The 24,079-nt window shown below is 36.9% G+C and overlaps 1 protein-coding gene across 1 annotated transcript; it reads left to right on the top strand.

The window, feature by feature from the left end:
• The first annotated feature begins 698 nt into the window (after window positions 1–698).
• PWWP3B (PWWP domain containing 3B) lies at window positions 699–2,780 on the top strand. Its single transcript, XM_047081788.1, has one exon. The coding sequence runs from the start codon at window positions 699–701 to the stop codon at window positions 2,778–2,780; it is 2,082 nt and encodes a 693-aa protein (XP_046937744.1).
• The last annotated feature ends 21,299 nt before the right edge of the window (window positions 2,781–24,079 follow it).

Genomic DNA, 24,079 nt, shown 5'->3' on the forward strand with positions numbered 1-24,079 from the left:
ACCAGAAGCATTAGAATCACTTGAGAACTTTTTAGAAATATAAAATGTTGGGTCCTATCTAGACCCTCTGAATATAACTCTCGGGATAGGAGCTAGAAATGTAGTTTTATCAAGTGCTCCAAATTATTCTGATGCGTGCATAGTTTAGAGTCCCACTGGCCTAGGTAAAACAGGGGACACCTAAGTCCCAAAGCATCTAATAACATAGACTCCCTGACATATCACTGCAGCCTCTTCCACCTCTGCCATTATGTATACAAATTTACTCCTTAATAATCATGTGATAAGGGCAAGTTTTTGAATTTGAGATATTATAAAAACATTTCTCCAATTCTTGTCCCCCATCTTACATTATGTTGCTTTTTTCTCCTCCCAATTGATACCCCATTGAGCACTGTTCTTTCTTTTACTTCTCTGTTTGCAATTGCCCACCTCTACTTGCTGATACCTTTCTTCTTTTCCTTTGACTTATTCTAGTATCCTCCATATTGTCCCATTCAAACACCATGTTCAAGCATCCTTGAGAAATTCAGCTGGAGAAGAACAGGTGACACAAGCTGTATATCCTTTGTAGTTCTAACACAAAAGAGGCTTTGATCAGAGTATTGCTTTTGGTTGAAACTGTCTTAGCAGAGTCAAGAATAGCCAGACACCTCAATCTCTGATAATAACCTCTTGGCACACGTATATAAATCATAATGGATGCCGAGTATGTCCTGTGCAACTGGAAAGACCAGTTATGGCCAGCAAAAGTTTTGTCTGGATATGAGACTTCATCAAACAGTAAAAGAAAAAAGGCATTTTCCCTAGAAGTTCAAATACTCTCACTAGATGAAAAAATTAAAGTGGAAAGCACGGAAACAAAGATTCTAAATAAATCTCAAATTGAAGCCATTGCCTCCTCACTAGCAGCACAGTCAGAAGTCAGCACTCCACCTAGAGCAGAAACAGCCTATGAAAGGTCATTAAAAGTGGCACTGGATATTCTGAATGAAAGAATATATTTGAGTCAAGCAAGCAGTTCATATGACAAAGAAACCACTACTCTGTCTCAAAATGATCCACAAAAATTTTCTGATTCACCCCCTCATAAAAAGTACCGGAAGCATGAAGGAGACTTATCAGAATGTCTTGAGGAAAGTGAAAATGCAACATCCTCGTTAGTATCATTAGAGAATAATGATTCCCTGTATGATGATAAATCACAGGTGCATGCAACCACTGATACTCTTCCAAGTGAAATGGAAACAAAGTCATCAGAAAACTCCAGCTGGTGCCAGAGATTTCCTTCACTTTCAGAAGATGATGATGAAAAGGAAAGCAAGAAAGAGATTGATATCTCAACAGTTATGCCTTTGCATTCCACAATCAAAGAGGAGGATGTATGTGTTAAAGATGAAAAGTTCACTCCAACTTTGCCATTAGATACACTCACTGTGCCCAAAGCTTTGAAAGAGGAGGCACAGGACATTTGCCCAGAGACCCAGGCTATTTCCTCTGAATGCTCTTCCTTCTCAGGGAATATTGAAGATCCTGGAGAGGGCCCTTCAAATCCGTGCTCAGATACCAGCCAGAATCAAACTGCAGAATCAGAAGCAAGTGCTGTGACATCCCCCAGGCATTGTTCATGGGAATGTCAAGTTTCATTTAGTGCCTCTAACAACGTCCTGGATTATTCACTCCTTCTTGTGAATAATGAAAGAAATCCTCAGAGACTGGATTTTGAAGAACTTGGAGAAGACCTTCAAGCTTCTGATAAGTCAGTGCATCTAAATCCTATTGATACTTCCATAGTAGATGAGAATGAGGAAGATGAAGAACTTCCACGCTTTGTTTTTAATTATGAGCCTCGTTCATTTGAAACAGGAATGATAGTCTGGTTTAAATATCAAAAATATCCATTTTGGCCAGCAGTGGTGAAGAGCATCAGGCGAAAGGAGAGAAAAGCAAGTGTGCTTTTTGTTGAGGCAAATATGAATCCTGAAAAGAGAGGTATTAGGGTGCCTTTTAGAAGATTAAAGAAATTTGATTGTAAAGAGAAACAAGCACTAGTGGATAAAGCCAGAGAAGAATACAGTGAAAGTATTGACTGGTGTATCTCGCTGATTTGTGACTACAGAGTAAGACTAGGTTGTGGTTCTTTTGCAGGCTCTTTCCTTGAGTATTATGCTGCTGATATTAGTTATCCGATTAGGAAAGTAATCAAACAGGATACCTTCAGGAACTTATTTCCTAAGCTGCATAATGAGAATCCTGTGGAACAGATGGTTGTGACTTCCCAGACCAAGAAAATGTCCTTCCAGAAAATTCTTCCTGACCGAATGAAGGCTGCTCGGGACCGAGCCAACAAGAACTTAGTGGACTTCATTGTGAATGCAAAGGGAACAGAGAACCATCTTCTAGCCATTTTAAAAGGTACAAAAGGATCCAGGTGGCTGAAATCATTTTTGAACGCAAATAGGTTCACTCCCTGTATTGAAACATACTTTGAGGATGAAGATCAGTTGGATGAGGTGGTGAACTATTTACAAGAAGTCTACAAACAAATAGATGAAAGAATGCTGACTGTGATAAGAGATGATAAAATTAAATTTATCCTGGAAGTTCTTCTGCCAGAAGCTATCATTTGTTCAATTTCTGCTGTTGATGGATTAGATTACAAGGCAGCTGAAGCAAAGTATCTAAAGGGACCATCCCTAGGATACAGGGAAAGAGAATTATTTGATGCAAAAATCTTATTTGAAAAGAGACGGAAACCATTAACAAATGAGTCTCATTAAATCTCTTGAGAATCCCAATCATAACAGAAAAATTACATACATATTAGTTTTAAAAAGTCGCTGAGCAATTCTAACATATATTTTCCAGAAATGAGAAAGTTTGGGTAATGTATTCACTTTTTTTTTTTTAGATCTCTAGGATTTGTGACTATTACTACATTTTTGTTTTCTTTTCTTACACTTCTTCAAAGTCAATTTTACTAACATATATCAGCAGTTCTACTTTCCCATACATTTTTAGAATGCATAATTCCTAAATTATTTTTAAGGGAAAGTACTGTTTTGTTTTTTGACATTTTTGTGTCTATGCTGTATAGTTAAATACAGTGTGCACAATCATTTTAATATTAAAATTGTACTGGTGTTAGATATTAACAGAGATAATTAGAAAAAAAGTCTAAAGAACATCACATATATTTTTTGCTTAATTTTTATAAAATATTGGGTTTTCTCTTAAGCTAGTTGAATTATTTTTCCTGCCACGCCTATTTATTTTTGGAAAAAATATCTCTGAGATGTGGAACCAAAGATAGAGAGATGCTTTGCTATATACTATAACTAACTGCAATTGCTTTTGCAAGATAACAGTCTGGAATTCAAAAATAAAGTAAATAGATTACCTGCATGCAGTCTTTCTGTGTGTGAATAACATCTCAGCATGCAGAAAATAATTTTGGCAGCCTTGAACAGGATTGTTCATTTTATGTTTCCCTGAAATACCATTTATGGAGTGTCTTTTATTCAATAGTTGAATGGTTTCTTGCCTTTTGGCTGTCTTCATTATTAACAGTGAGACTGTATCTTAATATAGCCGTCTGATCACATGTGAAAGGCAGCTAGAGTCATTGTATTCATGGTCTGGCTACTCTAGATGAATGAATCCGGACTGACTGCTTAAAAGCCCATCTAATTTGATATAAACTATAGAAATGCAAGCACTTTGTTCTGAGTCTTGTATCTCTGAATATACAGTCATTTGTTTCAAACCAACCAATCTTCAGCATCTGGCTTATTCGTAAAATAGTTCTAGTTGGTTCCAATAGTATAAATGCCAACTGGTACGTTATTCCAGGCTACTAGAAAGAGTAGATGGACTAGAATCTGTGAATTTGGAAATGGGTCACAGAAAAAGCCTTCATTTGGCCAAAATTGACAGTTATCTGAATATGATTTAAAAATATACAATTAAAAGTTAAAGTTTGAAGCCAATGAATTGTTTATTCTAACTTGAAACAAGACTTTAGTGAGAATAAATATTAGGAGAGCTGCTTTATTTTTAAAAATAGATGTAAAAATAAATGCTAAAGGCTTAACGTTTACCTGTCTGCGTTTTTACTGAGACACATACCATTCTTGGGTTTTTGTTATGTGTTCACATGGCCACATGTTTATGTAAAAGTTACAAATGTTTTATGTTTTGATTTGCAATAAAACTATTATACCTTTCACTTTGGATTGTCACTTTATCATACTTCAGATTGTGCAGCCTCCAAAGTAGTGTTTCTGTAAAAAAAATTATACACACACACATATATTATAATTTGGAATTTTTGCCTATTGTAGTTGTCATAACTTTAACACATTATACATTATCATTCTAAATAAATATTCACTTTCATGATGGATTTTGTATTATTTTAAAAGAAAGCCATCTAAATTGTATAAGCTTCAGATTCCACAGAACCTTCTTTGGACCCTGCCTGACAAAGACCAAGACTCTGGGCATACAGCCAAATCAATCCATATAGCTTCTTCATGGTTCTGAGATGTATTTGACAACAGACATCACCACACTATATGTGACCTTGTACCCTGAGAAAACACTGTATTTACTCTATAGAACTGTGTCCCTTTGATTCCAATCTATTACCAACCTTCAGTTTTCTCAATGGAGCCAACTCTATCACTTGGTTCCAATATTTTCTTTCCTACCTCATTCATTCATTCATATGGTTGTGAGTCAGGAGAGCAAACAATGTGTGGTTTAAAGCTCAACTCTGAGGATTTAAGGTACCCCAAACGACAGGGTTAGATCTAAGGTGAACCAGATGATAATCTAATTTCTAAAATGATTAGGATGCACTACATCATAATAGTGAGAAGTACTTATTAACCTTGTGGACTGCTTATATTTCAAAACAAGAGCCCCAGGCTTCCCTGTATTTGAGTCCTGAGTATGTGGTTTGGAGTAAAAGGAGGGTAACTGACTCCTCCTGGGATGTCATGTTGTAGCATTTATTGCAGTGAGGGAAATATGCTTCAGACATGCATCTATTCTCTATAAATGGGTTGGCATTTGAGGTATGGGAGTGAATGAATTTGGCTTCCAACTCAGCGTGGATTCTGAGATACCTTTCAGTCTAAAGTGGTTGTTGGAGCAGCCTCTAAGACTGCCCTAATCTGAATCTCTAACCCAAGTTTGTGTGTCTAGTAAGAATGCCCAACCTGTCATCTACACTAAGCCATTAGGTTAAGGAGACCTTCATCTCCTTCAGTCATAAAGAAGACTGCTGAATGTAAGGCACAGGTTCTAATTGTAAGGCTAGAAGAGTTTCATGGAAACTGCATTCACATTACATGTCTCTATATCAATGTATGTACTCCAATAAAGAGTAGAACTCTAGGAGTTGGAATGGTAATGAGTATGAGAATCTTGAATATCTACAATCCCCTGAATCCTCAGCCTGGCAAAAGCAGCCCCTTAACCCTTATAATTGGAGAGCAGCCTCTCTCTTCCTAAAGACAAGGCAATAACCTCATCTAAGGCAGCTACCTCAAAAAAAATTGCTTGTCTTCCTCAACACCCAGCATTGATATATTTCATTACTTCTAACTCTTAAGGGTGAGGTATCACAGCACAAAGAGCAAAATTTAGTCTTTGTTTAGGTGGAAAATCCAGAAGGAACTACAGAGACTGGCTGATATGTACTAGCACGAACCGGGATAATATATGTTGGAATTGACTTTGAGGATGATGAATTATCAAGAGAATGAAACAGAAAAAAAGCGAATATACGAGAGTACTTACTAACATGGGAGTGCAAAACTATGACTCAGAATTCAGTGACCTAGAGCTGCCTTAATATGCTGCTCAGGTGACATCTTTAAGCTTGGATGACAACCTATAGTAAATGAGATAGCAATACTGGAACTTCTTGCCAGAATGCTGAAGAATTGGTGAAAAGGTCAAAGGGAGTGAAAGTATTAGAAATGATTACTAGTATGAGACAAGAGGACCTATCTCTAAACTATTTTCCTGGGGGGGGGGGGGGGCAGAGAAGACTCTACTATAATGAGTCTGTGGGTGAGGGGAAACACATTTTTTAGAAGCTCAATATTGGCTCTCCTCTGCAAACCATGATTGGAAGTAAACTATGTTGCAATAAAGATGATAGGATTCCAGGCCCCGGTGCCAAGCACAAAACTTCAGGACATCATTACCATAATGGGAAACAAGGTCAGAGTGGAGGAGGCTTTTTGGACTGACAAAAATCTGTGGCGATGCTTTATATATTGTATTCCAGGGCTAAATGTATGGACAGGTGTCCATTTTGTCTTTAATACAAAAAGGAAAACATGAGACTTGGCAAGGCAAAGTCTGATGTTAGCAGGTCTGGTGGAATATCGTGGTCCCCCACCAGTTTTTCAGATCTGCAGTGCAAGTTGTCCTGCTACTCTGACCGTATGATTCAGCATATCTGATAGTGTTTATGGTGGTATCTATGGTAGATAAGGATGCACTATCTAGTCATTCTAAGCCATAATATGGGAGGCACAACACAGAATCCTGGGATTCTGAACAAAATCCATATATTCTGTGCCTGTAAACTACTTGTTATTTAAAAAAACAGCTTCTTGGGGTGCCTGGTTGGTTCAGTTCGTTAAGTGTCTGACTTCGGCTCAGGTCATGATCTCATGGTCCATGAGTTCAAGCCCTGGGTCAGGCTCTGTGCTGACAGCTCGGATCCTGGAGTCTGCTTCAGATTCTGTGTCTCCCTCTCTCTCTGACCCTCTCCTGCTCGCACTCAGTCTCTCTCTCTCTCAGAAATAAATAAACATTAAAAAAATTAAAAATAAAAAATAAAAACAGCTTCTTGGGGTGGCTGGGTGGCTCAGTCAGTTAAGTGTCTGACTTCAGGTCAGGTCTGATCTCACAATTCGTGAGTTCAAGCCCCCCCGTCGGACTCTGCAGTAACAGCTCAGAGCCTGGAGCCTGCTTCAAATTCTGTGTCTCCCTCTCTCTCTCTCTGCCCCTCCCCAGCTCATGCTCCATCTCTCTCTCTCTCTCAAAAATAAATAAACATTAAAAAAATAAGTATTTCTGAAAAGTCTTTTAAAAAGAACAGCTTCTTATATGCTATTAGAGGCTTAGTAGCTATAGAGTGCCTAGCCAAGAGAACAAATGACTATATACAGGAGCACTCCACCATAAGCTGTACATTATAAGATGCACCAAGTGATAAGTTATGACAGGTTTAAATAATTTGTTTAAGTTTATTTATTTTGAGAGAGACAGAAAGTGCAAGCTGGGGACAGGCAGAGAGAGAGAGGGAGAGGGAGAGAAAGAATCCCAAGCAGGCTCTGCAGAGTCACTGCAGAGCCCAAAATGGGGCACAAACTCACAAAACTGAGCCAACAAAAGTCAGAGGCTTAACTGACTGAGCCACCTAGGTGCCCCAAGGTCTGGCAGGTTTAAGAGCAGTCCACCTTATGGTGGAAATGCTACATTCAGGATCCAGCCTGAGAAGGGACAAATAAATCAGCAGATTTCACAAACCCCTATGACATCGACCATTGTTGCAATAATGTCCTTCCTGGGGTATGGAGTGATGTACGATCAGCTAATGGAAGATAGCGTACAATGTGTCAGCACACTAAATATTGATGATAGTGCAAAAATGTGTCAGCACATTAAATATTGATGATAGCTGTAAATGAACTGCCACCATACTTCAGCTTCAGTTGGAAAAGCCCTAAAGGATAATGTTCAAAGGAGAAACCAACCAGTTGGCAGAGCTGTGAGCATTACACCTGATCCTTCACTTTACATGGACAGAATAGTAGCTTGATTCGATGTCCTGGACTGAATAGTAGCTTGAGGTGATGTCCTGGGCTGTGAAGAATGATTTGGTATGTCAAGATCTTGGAAGAAAAATTGGAAATTGAGGACAAGAAAGTTTGGATAAGAGGCATGTAGAGGGACTATGGGAATGGAAACAAAGCATATGCATCTCTGTGCCTCATAATAATAACTATACAAGGAATTGACTGTAGAAAAGGCACTTAACCACGTGGATCTGATGCCTCATGCTGTGGATATGAAACAGCTTCTGTCCTCAGTCATCTTAGTTCTGGCACAAGGAATGATGAATTGTCATGGTGACAAGGATGGAGCTCAATAGCTTTGGATCTCCCTCACTAAGAGTGATTAAGCTACTGCTACTGCTGAATGTATAACTCCCTAAGAGCAACATCTGATTCTGGGCCCTCAATTCTGAAACCTTCCTTCAAGGATATCATTCAGCTACCTCATTCCACTTTGAATGCACTACACTCATTCTATCTTATAATAGATAGTGGTAGTTATTTGTTCTCACAAAAATGCATACCAACTTTGGACCCACAGGTCACACAGAACCCCCAGGATCAACTACGCTTGCCTATAGTGGCGTGAAACTTCATAACACATCTTTGATCTTTCCACTTTTTTGTTTCACCCTTCATTTTCCTTACTCTGACTCACTAGAACCATTTACCCAAATGAACTACTCATGTGGAAACTGTTGTATTGCATTCTCTTTTATGGGCACTCAGGCTAAGACAACCAGCAATAATTATGTTTATATTTTATAAAACATAATTAGGTACTTATATATCAAAAATGTGTTAAAGATTTTAAATTTATTCATAAGTGAAAACTATTAAAAGTACATTTTCCAGGGGCACCTGGGTGGCTCAGTCAGTTGAGCGTCCAACTTTGGCTCAGGTCATGATCTCACAGTTTGTGGGTTCGAGCCCCGCATCAGGCTCTGTGCTGACTGCTTGCTCCGAGCCTGGAGCCTGCTTCAGATTCTATGTCTCCTTCTCTCTCTGCCCCTCCCCTGCTCATGCTTTGTCTCACTCTTTTTCTCAAAAATAAATAAATGTAAAAAAATTTTTTCAGAAAAGTACATTTTCCAGGAGAGGCTGGGAAAATGCAGAGTAAGAGGACCCTAAGCTTGCCTCATCCCACAGATACAACTAGATAACACTCACATCAGTGTAAATAACCCAGAAAATAACTTGAAGGCTGGAAAAACAAACTCCACAACTAAAGGTATAGAAGAGGCCACATCAAAGAGGGTAAGAAAAGTAGAGATGTGCAGGAAGCTAGATGGACCATAGCCATCTGTAAGGGGAAGAAGCCATAGGCACAGAGAAGGGGAGAAACAGACTGTCATACCAGGGTGCACACACAGGGAAATATCTCCATAACATTTGGCTTTGAAAGTGAGAGGGGACAAATTTTCAAATTTCATGAGTTCTTATAACCAACAGGACTTAAAACCTGGAATTTTAAAAATTGGACTCCTGTCTGGGAGAGCCCAGAGGACAAGAAGAAGCTGAGTCCCCACCCTTAAAGAGACAGCAGAACAAATAGTTCACAGAGATACAGCCTGGGACATACAGGAGGAAGAGTAGCTTACTCATTTCAGAGCACATCTTAGAGATCACAGGAAGATCTCTCCAGGAAAAAAAGAGCTGACAGGCACCATCTCCCTCCTCTGCCCCCCAGCATAAATGCAAAGCCACCTGTAGGAACTATCACAGTACGGGCATTCACACTACCTAACTTGCTAACAATGTGTCCCTCTCTCCCACCCCTAGCTTTCTCTGATCCTCCTTTCCCAGTCCTGCTCACTGCAGTCCCAACACTGTGGGTCCCCTCCTCCAGAAGACCAGCGCAAACCTTGCCAATACTGTGTCTCCTGACTGGTACATTTTTCAAGTCCTTGGTCTCAGTGGTGGTGGTGGGGGCAGCAGAAGCCAGTCCTGCGGAAGACCAGTGAGTACCTTGTTGAAATAGCACGCCCCAAGCACATGGGCTTTGCAGATCTTCCCAGGCTAGCATGGAGCCTTGGAGCCACAACAGCAGATATCATTTTGCAACTAGACCAGCAGTCGCCATGCTAAAACTGCATACCCCATTCTGGCCCAGTCCCAGAAGCAGCACATACCCTCCAATATGCCCTCAGCTAGAGCCCATCCAAAGCATTGCCACAAGCCTGGAAGTGCACAAGCAGCTCCAACAGAGGCCAGCACCACTCCAAAGTGACTACTGCCTAGAAAGAGGGAAAGATAACCATATATGCCAGTCACACTGTAGCCCCAGAAGTGGGATGGAGGCAGACAGCTGGTCTGAATGCAGGCCCCGCCCACCAATGAAAATTTTTCAGTGAACAACACAGGGAAACTGCCACACAGTTTGGTACTACTGCATCTTTAGCAAAAGCCTGGTCTGACTCAACTCAAGCCCAAGGCGGCTCCAGACTGGTCCACTAATAACACAGAGACCCAACATGCCTACAGCAGGCAAAGAAAGCCACTGAAGATAACTAGAATGAAGAAAAAAGCAGCCAAGACACAACAGCAGCATGCAGCAGTTGTGTGCATGCAACACACACAGGAGACATTCCTGTAGTCAAGTTCTGGTGAACAGGGGACACTGCATTGCAGGGCACTAAAGGACCTCATCTTCATAAGGCAATTACTTTTAAGAGCAGAAGAGATAGATGACTTTCCTAACACAGAGAAACAAATAGAGTTAGACAAAATGAGGAGACTATGAGGTATATGTCCCAAATGAAAGAACAGGACAAAACCACAGAAAGAGACTTAAGCAAAATGGAGAAAAGTATTATGCTTGACAGAGAATTTAAAGTAATGATCATAAATATACTCACTGGACTTGAGAAAAGAGTGGAAAACATCAGCGGGACCCTTATCAAAGAGATAGAAAACATAAACAAGCAGTCAGAGATGAACACAATAAATAAAATTAAAATACAATAGATGGAATAAATAGCAGGCCAGAGGAAGCAGAGGGATGAATTAGTGACATGGAAGACAGAGTAATGAAAAGCAATTGAGCTAAGCAGGTAAGAGAAAAAATATGCAAAATGAGTATAGACTTAGGGAATTCAACAACTCCATCAGTTGTAACATTCTCATAATGGGGATACCAAAAGGAGAGAGAGAAGGGAGAAAAAAATTCATTTGAAGAAGTAGTAGCTGAAAACTTCTCTAATCTATGGAAAGAAACAGATGTCCAGATCCAGGAGACAGAGATACCCCAACAAAATCAATCCAAGGAGGTCCCCCCAAAAAACACACTGTAATTAAAATGGCAGAAAGTAGTGATAAAGAGAGAATTCTAAAAGCAACAAGAGAAAATACGTTACATAACAGGGAAACCCAATAAGGCTATCAGTGAATTTTTCAGCAGAGACTTTGCAGGCCAGAAGGGAATGGCATGATATATTCAAAGTGCTGAAAGGAAAAAAAAAATCTGCAGCTAAGAACACTCTGTTCAGCAAGGCTATCATTCAGAAAAGAAGGAGAGATAGAGTTTCCCAGACAAATAAATGTAAAGGAAATCATGACCACTAAACCAGCCTTATAAGAAATGTTAAAGGGAACTCTTTGAGGGGAAGGATCGACCATAAGTAAGAGTAAGAAAAGTAGAAAGGATAAAAGCACTAAAAATAAGTATATCTGTAAAAATTAGTCAAGGGCATCACAAAATAAAAGGATGTAAAATATGACAACATATACCTAAAACATGGTGGGAAGAGGAGTAAAGAATGGGTTCAAACTTAAGCGACCATCAACTTAATATAGACTAATTAATGTATGTTATATACAAACCTAATGTTAACCACAAATCAAAAACCAGCGATAGATATGCAAAAAATAAGAAGAAAGAAATCCAAGTATATCACTAAAGCAAGCCAGCAAACTGAGGGAAGAGGACAAGAGATGAAAGGATCAGAGAACCACAAAAACAACCACAAAAAAGTAACAAAATGGTAAAAAAAAATACATACTTATAAATATTTACTTGAAATGTAAGTAGACTAAACACTCCAATCAAAAGACATATGGTGATGGAATGTGTAAAAAAAAACAAGAATCATATATGTGCTGCCTACAAGAGACACATTTCAGACCTAAAGACACATGCAGATTGAAAGTAAATGATGGAGAAGCATTTCTCATGCAAATGGTTGTCAAAACAAAGCTGGGGTAACAATATATCAGACAAAATACTTTAAAACAAAATACTTTAGAGGTGCCTGGGTGTCTCAGTTGGTTGAGTGTCTGGCTTCGGCTCAGGTCATGATCTAACGGTTCATGAGCTTGAGCCCTGCGTGGGGGTCTGTGCTGACAGCTCAGAGCCTGGAGCCTGCTTCAGATTCTGTGTCTCCCTCTTTCTCTGCCCCTCCCCTGCTCTCTCTCTCTCTCTCTCTCTCTCTCTCTCTCAAACATAAATAAACATTAAAAAAATTTTTTTAATGAAAAACAGCTTCTTGGGGTGGCTGGGTGGCTCAGTCAGTTAAGTGTCTGACCTTGGCTCAGGTCTGATCTCACGGTTCCTGAATTCAAGCTCCCTGTCAGACTCTGCACTGACAGCTCAGAGCCTGGAGCCTGGAGCCTGCTTCAAATTCTGTGTCTCCCTCTCTCCCTCTGCCCCTCCCCCACTCCCACTCTCTCTCTCTCTCTCAAAAATAAATAAACATTAAAAAATTTTAGAAAGAATAAACTTAACCAAAAAGATGAAAGACCTGTACTCTGAAAACTATAACACATTGATGAAAGAAATTGAAGGCAATGCAAACTAATGGAAAGACATTCCATGCTCATGAATTAACAGAACAAATATTGTTAAAATGTCTATACTACCTAAAGCAATCTGCACATTTAATGCAATCTCTATAAAAATAGCAACAGCATTTTGCACAGAACTAGAAAAATCTTAAAATTTTTTATGGAATCACAAAACACCCCAAATAACCAAAGCAATCTTGAAAAAAGTAAAACAAAACTGGAAGCATCATAATTCCAGGCTTCAAATTATATTACAAAGATTTAGTAATCTAAAGAGTATGATACTGGCACAAAAATAGACACATAGATCAATAGAACAGAATAGACAATCCAGAAATAAGCATACAATTATATGGTCAGTCAGTCTTTGACAAAGGAAGCAAAAATGTGTAATGGGAAAAAGTTTGTCACTTCAACAAATGGTGTTGGGGAAACTGTACAGCTACATGCAAAAGAATGAAACTGGACCACTTTCTTACACCATACACAAAAATAAATTCAAAATTGTTTAAAGACCTGAATGTGAGACCTGAAACCATAAAAATCCCAGAAGAGAGTACAGGCAGTAATTTCTCTGATATTGGCCATAGTAACTTTTCCAGATAAGTCCCCTGAGGTAAGGCAAATAAAAGCAAAAATAAACTGTTGGGACTACATCAAAATTAAAAGCTTCTGCACAGTGACAATCAACAAAACTAAAAGGCAACCTACTGAATGGGAGAAGGTATTTGCAAATGATATATCTGATAAAGAGTTAGTATACAAAATAACAAAATAATTCAAATTAAAAAGTGGCAGGAGACATGATCAGACATTTCTCCAAAGAAGACATCCAGATGGCCAACAGACACATGAAAAAAATACTCATCATTTATTATCAGGGAAATGCAAATCAAAACTACAGTAAGATATCTCCTAACACCTGTAAGAATGGCTAACATCAAAAATTCACGAAACAAGTTTGGTTAAGTATGTGGAGAAAAAGGAACCCTCCTCATGCACTATTGGTGAGAATTAAACCTGGTTCAGCCACTCTAGAAAACAATACTGAGGTTTCTCAAAAGTTGAAAATAAAATTACCATATGATTGAGTAATCACAATACTGGGTATTTGCCCAAAGAATACAAAAACACTATTTCAAAGGAATATATGCACCCCTATGTTTATAACAGCATTACTTACAATAGACAAACTACGGAAGCAGCCCAAGTATCTGTCAGTAGATGAATGGATAAAGAAGAAATGATATGTATACACAATGGAATATTATTCAACCATTAAAAAATGAAATCTTGCCATATGCAATGACATGGATGAAGCTAAAGAGTATGATGCTAAGCAAAATAATTTAGTCAGTGAAACAAAAATACCATATGATTTAAGTCATATGTTGAAATTAAAAAACAAAACAAGTGAGCAAAGGAAAAAACACAGAGACAGAGAGACCAAGAAACAGACTCTTAATTACAGAGAACAAAATGATGGCTACCAGAGGGACAGTTGGTAGGGGGATGTGTGAAATATGTAATGGGAATGAAGGAATGCACTTGCCATGAAAAGCACTGGGTTATATATGAAATTATTGAATCACTATATTATACATCTGAAACTAATATAACACTGTAAAGTAACTATACTGGAATTTAAAATAACTGAGTAAATATATACTAAAATAAGAAATCAGTGAAGGGGATCAAGTGTATCATGATGAACACTGTGTAATGTATAGAATTGTTGAGTCACTATATTGAATATCTGAAATTAACAAAATGCCATATGTTAATTACACTTGAATTTAAAAATAATAACAAAATTATACTATTAGAAAAAATACGACTAGTCTACAATCCAGTAATCATACTACTGTGTATTTACCCAAAGAATACAAATCACTAATTTGAAGAGTTACATGCACTCTTATGTTTATTGCATATATATAATTGTATATATACAATGGAATATTATTCAACCATAAAAAACAACAAAATATTGCCACTTACACAAATATGTAAGGATCTAGAGAGTTAGAGAGTATAATGCTAAGCAAAATAAGCCAGTAAGAGAAAGACAAATACTATATGATTTCACTCATACATCAAATTTAAGAAACAAAACAAAGGAACAAAAGAAAAACAGAGAGACAAACAAAAAATGCACTCTTAATTGTAGAGAACAATCAAATGGTTACCAGAGGGGAGGTAGGTGGACAGATGGGTGAAATAGGTGAAGGGGATTAAGAGTATACCTATCTTGATGAGCACTAATAAATGGAAATGTTGAATCACTATATTATACAACTGAAACTGATATAATACTGTATGCTAGCTACACTGGAATTATGAATGAATGAATGAATGAATGAATGAATGAATGAAATGTTTTCCTGTTCTGGATGGGATGGAGTCATACATTTCCCCCATTCATCCTGCCAAAATCAATAACTTAAGTTCTTAGAAAACTAGAGAAAGAAGAGCACATTATGTCTGAAACAAGCAGAAGATAGAAAATCTATAGTGGAGCATAAATCAACAAATTTGAAAACAGGGCAATATAGAGTAAATCAATGAAACCTAAAGCTAATTTTTGGAAAAGAGCGATAAATTGATAAGACTTTAGCCAAGGTAACTAAGAAAAAGAAGACACAAATGATCAATATTACGAATGCAAGATGGAATATTACTGCTGATCTCATGGACATGAAAAGGATCATAAAATATTATCAATAACAATATATACACAAATAACTTAGATGAAATGGACCAATTCCTCAAATAATTTGAAAGGGAAGTATTTTATTTTATAACATTTCTTTTTACTATACTTGATATTTTAAAATAGGATTCATATTTTTTATATGAAAAGGCACTGGTGTCAGATATTAAACAGTAATAATTTTCAAAACTTAATGTATATTTTCCTGAAATATATATTGAATTTTTCCCTTTTTTTATTGATATAATCTGTTGATTTTTTAAACATAATTCTTAAATTTCCCTATAATGCCTATTTATTTTTGAAAAAATCACTTTAAAGAGACATCAAGCCAATGACAAAGATGCTTTATTATGTGTTATCACTAACTTCAGTTGCATTTGCAAGAAAACAGTCTGCAATTAAAAAATAAGGTTAACACATTATCTGTCTGCAGTGTGTATGTGCATGAATGAAATCTCAACATGTAATAAATCAATTTTGGCACCCTTGATAAAAATTGTTCACTCTACCTTTCCTGAAATTTCATTTATGGGAGTATCAATTCTTCAATGGATGAATGTCTTCTTAAAATAGACAGGCTTTTTTTTGGTTGCCTTCCTAACTGAAAGCGACTGGATCCTCTTAATATAGCCATCTGACAATATGTGGAAGATAGCTAGAGTCATTGTATTCATGATCTGGCTACTCTAGAATATGAGTCCAGGCTGACTGCTTAAGAGCCTATACAGTTTGCTCTAAACTGTAGGAAATATAAGCACTTTGTTCTGACTCTTGTATCTCCCAAAACATAGTCATTTGTCATAAACAAAGCAAGCTTTGTCATCTGGCTTATTTTTAGAGTATCTCTAATAGGTTCCAACAATATAAATGCGGACTGGTAACTTATTCCTTTCTGCTAGAAGGAGTAGATAAGCCAAGATCTAAGAATTGGAAATGTATGATGGAAAAAGCCACTTGGCTAAATTTGACAGTTACCTGAATATGGTTAAATATAAAAAATTAAAAGTTAAAGCCTGAAGCTGAATGTTTATCTTAACTTGAAACACTACTTTTTGTGAAAATAAATGTTTGAAAAACTGTTGTATTTTTAAAACTTGATGTGAAAATAAATACTAAGGGCTTAACCTAGACCTAACTATATTTTTTATCTTTTATGGTAGATTTACTACAACTGACATGTGAAGTCATTTACATATATTTTTTTTTCACAGTAATGACTATGGAAGTTGAATTTGTGGGAAAAATGAGGCCACTTCCCTAATTTCCCCCTCACTTTACAGAAATTCCTTTAGTAAAAATTATACTGCATTGTCTATTGGATGGGTGGTTGTCCATTTTCCTTTCAATTAGTAAGTTAATGTTTTAAGAGGAATACAGACTTTCAGTCAAAATAATTGCAAACAAAATTTGTAATATGTTATACCCATTTTCTTTTTTTAATGTTTATTTATTTATTTTGAGAGAGAGAGAGAGAGAGGGAGAGCAAGGGCATGGGAGGGACAGAGAGACAGGGAGAGAGAGAATCCCAAGCAGGCTTCATGCTGTCAATGCAGAGCCCAAAATGGGGCTTGATCCCACACTAAGCCAAAATCAAGAGTTGGAAGCTTAACTGAGCCACCCAGGTGTTCCTGCTAAACCCTTTCTCAATGTTGATTTCAAAGTGTGATATAGTAGTGAAAAATAGTCAAATGGCATTGCTGAAATTGTGAGGTAGAAAAGTCCAAGTCTCTTTCAGTCTACTGAAGCAAACTATAAGCTTGCAAAAAATTGTTAGAATCAACTTTTTGGAAATTCTGGAATCCAATAAAATCACAACAGCTACCCAAATGTCCATTGACTGAAAAATGGATAAGGAAAATATTGTGTATACATGCAATGGACTATTATTCAACCATAACTACCATATAGATGAACCTTGAAGATATTATGCTAAGTCAAATAAGCCATTCACAGAAAGACAAATACTGTATAATTCCACTTCTATGAGGTATTCAAAGTAGTCAAATATATAGAAACAGAAGTAGAATGGTGATTACCAGTAGCTGGGGAGGGAAGAAAGGAGGAATTGTTGTTTAATAGGCATAGAGTTTCAGTTTGTGAAGATAAAATCTGGAGATCTGTTTCACAACAATATGAATAGACTTAATGTTACTGAACTATACACTTAAAGATAATTATGACAGTAAATTTTATGTTACATGGGTTTTTCAGCATAATTTTAGAAAATATACAATCATGAGATCCTTAAAAAAGAAATAAGCTGATAATTTTGGATAAGAGATGGTTAAGGCATTTTTATTTACCTATCATTTGCCACTTGCCAGCTCGGAGGTGACCATGAGAATGATAGCTAGCCTACATGCCGTGTATGGCTTGCTAGTGCCAGAGGAGTAATGTGGACCTAGTTTTCAAAGAATTGTGGTTGTCTATTTTTACCTATATGGCAGGTCAAGATACTGAACAGTTCCAACACTAAAAAGACCTGTTTTGTTGCTCTTTTGTAAACATACTTACTTCTCTCTCCTCCTTTTTCCATCCCTAACCACTAGCAAACACTAATCTGTCTTCCATTTCTCAAATATTATTTTTAAAGTGTTATGTAAATGAAATAATAATGTTTATAGCCTCTTGCATTTATCTTTTTTCACTCACCATATTCATTCAAGTTGTGTATATAGCTTGTTCTTTTTTATTGTTGAGTGGTATTCCATAGTATGGCTGTTCTACAGTTTCTTTAATCATTTATCCTTTGAAGGACATCTGAGCTGTTTTCATTTTAGACTACTACAAATAAAGCTGCTGTGAACATTTGTGTGAAGAATTTTTGTGATTGTAAATTTTCATTTCTCTGAGGTAAATGCCCAAGTGTGCACTTGCTGGGTCCTATAGTAATGGCATGCTCAGCCTTACAAGAACTTGCCAAAAAAAAATTCCCCAGACTGTATGTACCATTTTACCTTTCCATTAGTAATATAAAAGTGATACCATTTCTCCGCATCTTCGCCAACATTTGGCATTGGCATTACCTTTTATTTTAGCCCTTCTAATAGGTGTATAGTGATACCTCATTGTGATTTTAATTTGCATTTTTCCAATGGTTAAAGATATTGAATACCTCTTCATGTACTTGTTTTTCACCTGTATATTCTATTTTTTGAGCATATTCCAATTAGCATAAATGCTAGTTCTTTGTTGGATGTGTACTGTACAAATTGGTTTGGTCAGTTTGTAGCTTTTCCTTTTTTTCTTTGTTTTCTTTTTAAAGTTTATTTTCTTATTTTGAAAGAGACAGACAGTACGAGTGAGGTAAGGGCAGAGAGAGAAGTGAGAGAGAGAATCCCAAGCAGGTTTGGCACTGCCAACAAAGAGCCCGATGTGGGGCTCAGACCCATGAAGTCATCAGATCATGACCCGAAATGAAACCAGGAGTCGGACACTTAACCAACTGAGCCACCCAGGTGCCCTTGTAGCTTTTCTTTTCATCCTCTCCACATGTACTTTTGAAAGCAAAAGCTTTGAATTTTGTTAAGGTCTAAATGATCAATTTTTCCTTATATCATTATGCTTTTAATGTAAATACTAAGAACTGCTTTGCCTTAGGTCCTAAAGATTTTCTCCTATGCTTTATTTCTTGTCTAGAAATTTTATAACTTTGTGCTTTACATTTAAGGCTATTCCATTTTAAGTTAAGTTTTTTTTTTTTCAACGTTTATTTATTTTTGGGACAGAGAGAGACAGAGCATGAACGGGGGAGGGCCAGAGAGAGAGGGAGACACAGAATCGGAAACAGGCTCCAGGCTCTGAGCCATCAGCCCAGAGCCCGACGCGGGGCTCGAACTCACGGACCGCGAGATCGTGACCTGGCTGAAGTCGGACGCTTAACCGACTGCGCCACCCAGGCGCCCCTTAAGTTTTTTAAGAAACTGTGATGTTTATGTCAATGTTCTTTTCTGTTTTTTGTCTATAGATGTCCATTTTTTCCACACCATTTGTTGAAAAGCTTATCTGTCTTCTACTGGATTATTTTTACAATGATCTATGACATTTTGTCATAGATGAGTTGGGCATAGTTGTAGGAGTCTATTTCTAGGTTGTCAGTTCTGTGAGGTTGAGCTATATATCTGTCTCCACACCAGTACAACAATATCTTAATCACCATATAGAAGACAGAGACAGAGATAGTGATAGAGATAGAGATAGCAATAGAGATAGAGGTAGATAGAGGTGATATAGAGACAGAGCACACACAACATTGGGAGGAGTGGTGTTATTCTTCTTTTACAAATTTGTTTTGGGTGTGCTAAATCCTGTGCCTTTATACATACAATTTTGAATAAGATTATCTATGTTTATAAAAAAAACGTTCTAATATTTTTATAGGAATTGCAATCAATCTATAGATAAATTTAGGGAGAATTTATATCTTTACTATTTTGAGTCTTCCAACCCATGAACGCAGTATGCCTCTCCATTTTAGATCTTCTTTGATTTCTTTTATCTACATTTTTGTAATTATCAGCCTACAGATCCTGTACATACTTTGATAAGTGTACACCTAAGTATTTCATTTTGTTTGAAGTTATAATAAATCGTATTGGTTTTTTTTTTTATTTCCATCTTTGCACGTCCACTGTTTGCATGTTGTGATCTTGCTGAGCTGACTGATTAGTTCTATGCAGGTTTCACAAGACCCACACAATTCCTTTATATGAATAAGTGGTAACAGCTCTTATGGCATAGGATTAAAAATGTATGCTCATGAAAGTGTCTGGAAACTGTCACTAGACAAAACCCATATGCACTAAGTATCCTCATACCAAAATCATGAGGCTCAGAGTATAAATGGAAATTAGGAGGATTTAAATGTGTTGCATAGTAAAGATAGGAACCTTGGGTAAGACAGTGAGTGGGGCTATTAATTGTTGCCAATTTCTAAACTTAGAAGATAGCAATGTCTCAAATGACACCCTCTGATAGAGGTAACAGTATTAATGAGTGTTTAAATAACATGATTCTATAATTGACTTCTTAAATGGATATCTCTTTCATTGAATTTATGATTAGACTTTTCATCTAAACAAGTTGCATAAAATGATCAGCAATACTGAAGCCAAGATTTTGATCTCTCTTTTCATCAAGTCCATTCAACTGTTGCTATAGTCTTTGGCAACATCATGTACTGTGTTCTAGTAACATAATTTTCCATGAGATAATTGCCTTAAAAATATGGAAGAATCTTCTGTTTTCAACTTGTACACATGATGAGCTTCTTAGAATGCCAGCTTCAGGGCCGCAGAGATTACTGTCTAACTAACTTCTTTTTTTAAAAAATTAATTTATTTTAAGAGAAAGCACACAGGAGCAGGAGCAGAGAGAGATAGAAAGAGAATCCCAAGCAGGCTCCCTGCTGTCAACACAGAACCCAATGCAGGGCTCAATCCCAGGAACCTGTGAGATCATGATCTGAGGCAAAAATCAAGAGTTGGTTGCTTACCTGACTGAGCCATCCAGAAGCCCCTACACATTTTAAATTTACAGCTTTTGCAATCTTGAAAAAGAAAACCAAAGCAGGAGGCATCACAATCCCAGACTTCAAGCTATACTACAAAGCTGTAATCAAGACAGTATGGTACTGGCACAAGAACATCCACTCAGATCAATGGAACAGAATAGAGAACCCAGAAATGGACCCACAAAGGTATGGCCAACTAATCTTTGACAAAGCAGGAAAGAATATCCAATGGAATAAAAACAGTCTCTTCAGCAAGTGGTGCTGGGAAAACTGGACAGCGACATGCAGAAGAATGAACCTGGACCACTTTCTTACACCATACACAAAAATAAATTCACAATGGATGAAAGACCTCAATGTAAGACAGGAAACCATCAAAATCCTCAGGGAGAAAGCAGGCAAAAACTTCTTTGATCTTGGCCACAGCAACTTCTTACTCAACACGTCTCCAGAGGCAAGGGAAACAAACACAAAACCAAACTACTGAGACCTCATCAAAATAAAAACTTCTGCACAGCAAAGGAAACAATCAGCAAAACTAAAAGGCAACCGACAGAATAGGAGATCATATTTGCAAATGACATATCAGATAAAGGGTTAGTATTCAAAATCTATAAAGAACTTATCAAACTCAACACCCAAAAAACAAATAATCCAGTGAAGAAATGGGCAAAAGACGTGAATAAACACTTCTCCAAAGAAGACATCCAGATGGCCAACAGACACATGAAAAGATGCTCAACATCACTCATCATCAGGGAAATACAAATCAAAACCACAATGAGATACCACCTCAGACCTGTCAGAATGGCTAACATTAACAACTCAGGCAACAACAGATGTTGGCGAGGATGCAGAGAAAAAGGATCTCTTTTGCATTGATGGTGGGAATGCAAGCTGGTGCCGCCACTCTGAAAACAGTATGGAGGTTCCTCAAAAAGCTAAAAATACAACTACCCTATGACCCAGCAATTGCACTACTAGGCATTTATCCACAGGATACAGGTGTGCTGTTTCAAAGGGACACATGCACCCCCATGTTTATAGCAGCACTATCAACAATAGCCAAAGTATGGAAAGAGCCCAAGTGTCCATCGATGGATGAATGGATAAAGAAGAAGTGGTATATATATACAATGGAGTATTACTCGGCAATCAAAAAGAATGAAATCTTGCCATTTGCAACTACGTGGATGGAACTGGAGGGTATTATGCTAAGTGAAATTAGTCAGTCAGAGAAAGACAAAAATCATACGACTTCACTCATATGAAGACTTTAAGAGACAAAACAGATGAACATAAAGGAAGGGAAACAAAAATAGTATAAAAACAGGGAGGGGGACAAAACAGAAGAGACTCATAAATATGGAGAACAAACAGGGTTACGGGAGGGATTATGGCAGGGGGGATGAGCTAAGTGGGTAAGGAGCATTAAGGAATCTACTCCTGAAATCGTTTCACTATATACTAATTTAGATGTAAATTTTTAAAAATAAAAAATAAAATTAAATAAATAAATGTACAGCTTTTGTATGTTAATCATACCACAATAAAGTGATTTTTTAAAGCACTATACTAATTACAATGAAATATATCCCAGGATGTAAGTTTTGAAGTAAGCTCAACACTATCCAGATGTCAGGAATATCTTTGACCAAAGTTAAATGAAAAAAAAAAGAAATGATGGAAGAGTTTAAAATCTTTTGGTTTCACTTATTTTGATACAAGGGAAAAATAATGTTTATTACATCTTTTTGACTTTATTTGTTTATTTAATTCTGGTAAACTTACACAGGTTAAAAAAAGGATTTTTTTTCAAATTTGGAGCATCTCTATATTCTGGTCATTTTATTATTGGTATAACTAAATGTGATCTTATATTAGAAACTCTGATAAACTATATTGAGCAACATAGAGGACATAAATTAAAGTGAAAAATAGAAGAGGGAGTTAGAGGAGGAGACTAGGACTACAGAGAAAGCAAGGCCATGCTTGTAAATGGACAATTTGCTGCTACAGATGTGGGAAATCTTGCTAATGAGAGCATGGAAACCAGATGGCTAGACAAAGTCTACAGTCAATTCATGACTCTACATAGTGCCAGTAGCACAGGGTTCAATAGGCATATAAGAAAGTTTAAATATTCTGGATGAGAAGAAAATGCACTTCTAGTGAGATCTGATGACAGGATAATGCAGCTACACACTTGGTTTATCATAAGTTTAATTAATGCTTGAGCCATGTGAGTTCAAAGAACAATGGCCCTGTGGAATATTGTAATAAAGGTGGGCAAGAGATCATCCATTTCCCTGTCTACTTATTTCCCTGATAAAGGATTTCAGAGTAACATTCCTGATCTCTCTCCCTAGTATTCTGTCCCTTGAGGAGGATGACTGGTGAGCTTGGGAGAAAAAATTGAGCATGCTTGGATCACTCCCTTCTTTTGTCTGTGGATCTGACTGTCCACTCTGAGGGTTCATCCTGACTTTCTCTATGCCATAAGTTAAAATGGACCTGTTCTGTGGTGCTGGGAGATTCTGAAGGCAGTGATTTTCTAATAGTGTGATATATTAGATAAGTTAATTTGTCTAGTTCAGGGGGGAACTATTTGTAAGCATGTTGGTTTGATATCAGGAATAAAGTTAGTATTTTGAAGTACACCTCTCTTTTACCCAAATACTAATGTTCAATTAGTTCTAAGGTAGGGAACATAAAGGAAAACTTAACACATATGTTGTATTAGTCTCAAAGAGAAAATAAAAGTAGTTCAAATCTCATGAGTTTTCCAGGATGGCTTATATAAATGTAATTAGCATAAAAAGAAATATGGAAAATAAATTTTTGTGGTTGCTTTATTTCAGAAAATTTACAGTATATTTCAAAGTTTAAAATTTAAAAATTAATGTACTAGACACTGAGAATATATTCCTTTCCCTGTGAGATTTCTCTCAGAAAGCCTTTGTCACTTTGGCTCTGCTGTTGAGCAATATGAAACATAAACTACAATCTGAAATACTTCTAATCCCAAATTGTATTTCAAAGGCAATCATCTTCACATGCATTTGTATATCATCTTTATATAAATCTGCCTTTGTATTAAAAGAAAATATTCAATTATATTTGGAAATTTGAGGATACAAAGATTTTATACTAATGAAAAGTTTTAAAAAAACATTTATTTAAGGAAGAATAAATACTATTAAA

This window comes from Lynx rufus, unplaced genomic scaffold (assembly GCF_022079265.1).
Source record: "Lynx rufus isolate CCGP_SWC_20201006 ecotype Redwood Valley unplaced genomic scaffold, mLynRuf1.p SCAF_19, whole genome shotgun sequence".
Taxonomy (NCBI): Eukaryota; Metazoa; Chordata; class Mammalia; order Carnivora; family Felidae; genus Lynx; species Lynx rufus.

Bases quoted from the DNA above. Each gene is read 5' to 3' on its own strand.
- PWWP3B (XM_047081788.1), top strand. From the start codon at position 699: ATGGATGCCGAGTATGTCCTGTGCAACTGGAAAGACCAGTTATGGCCA.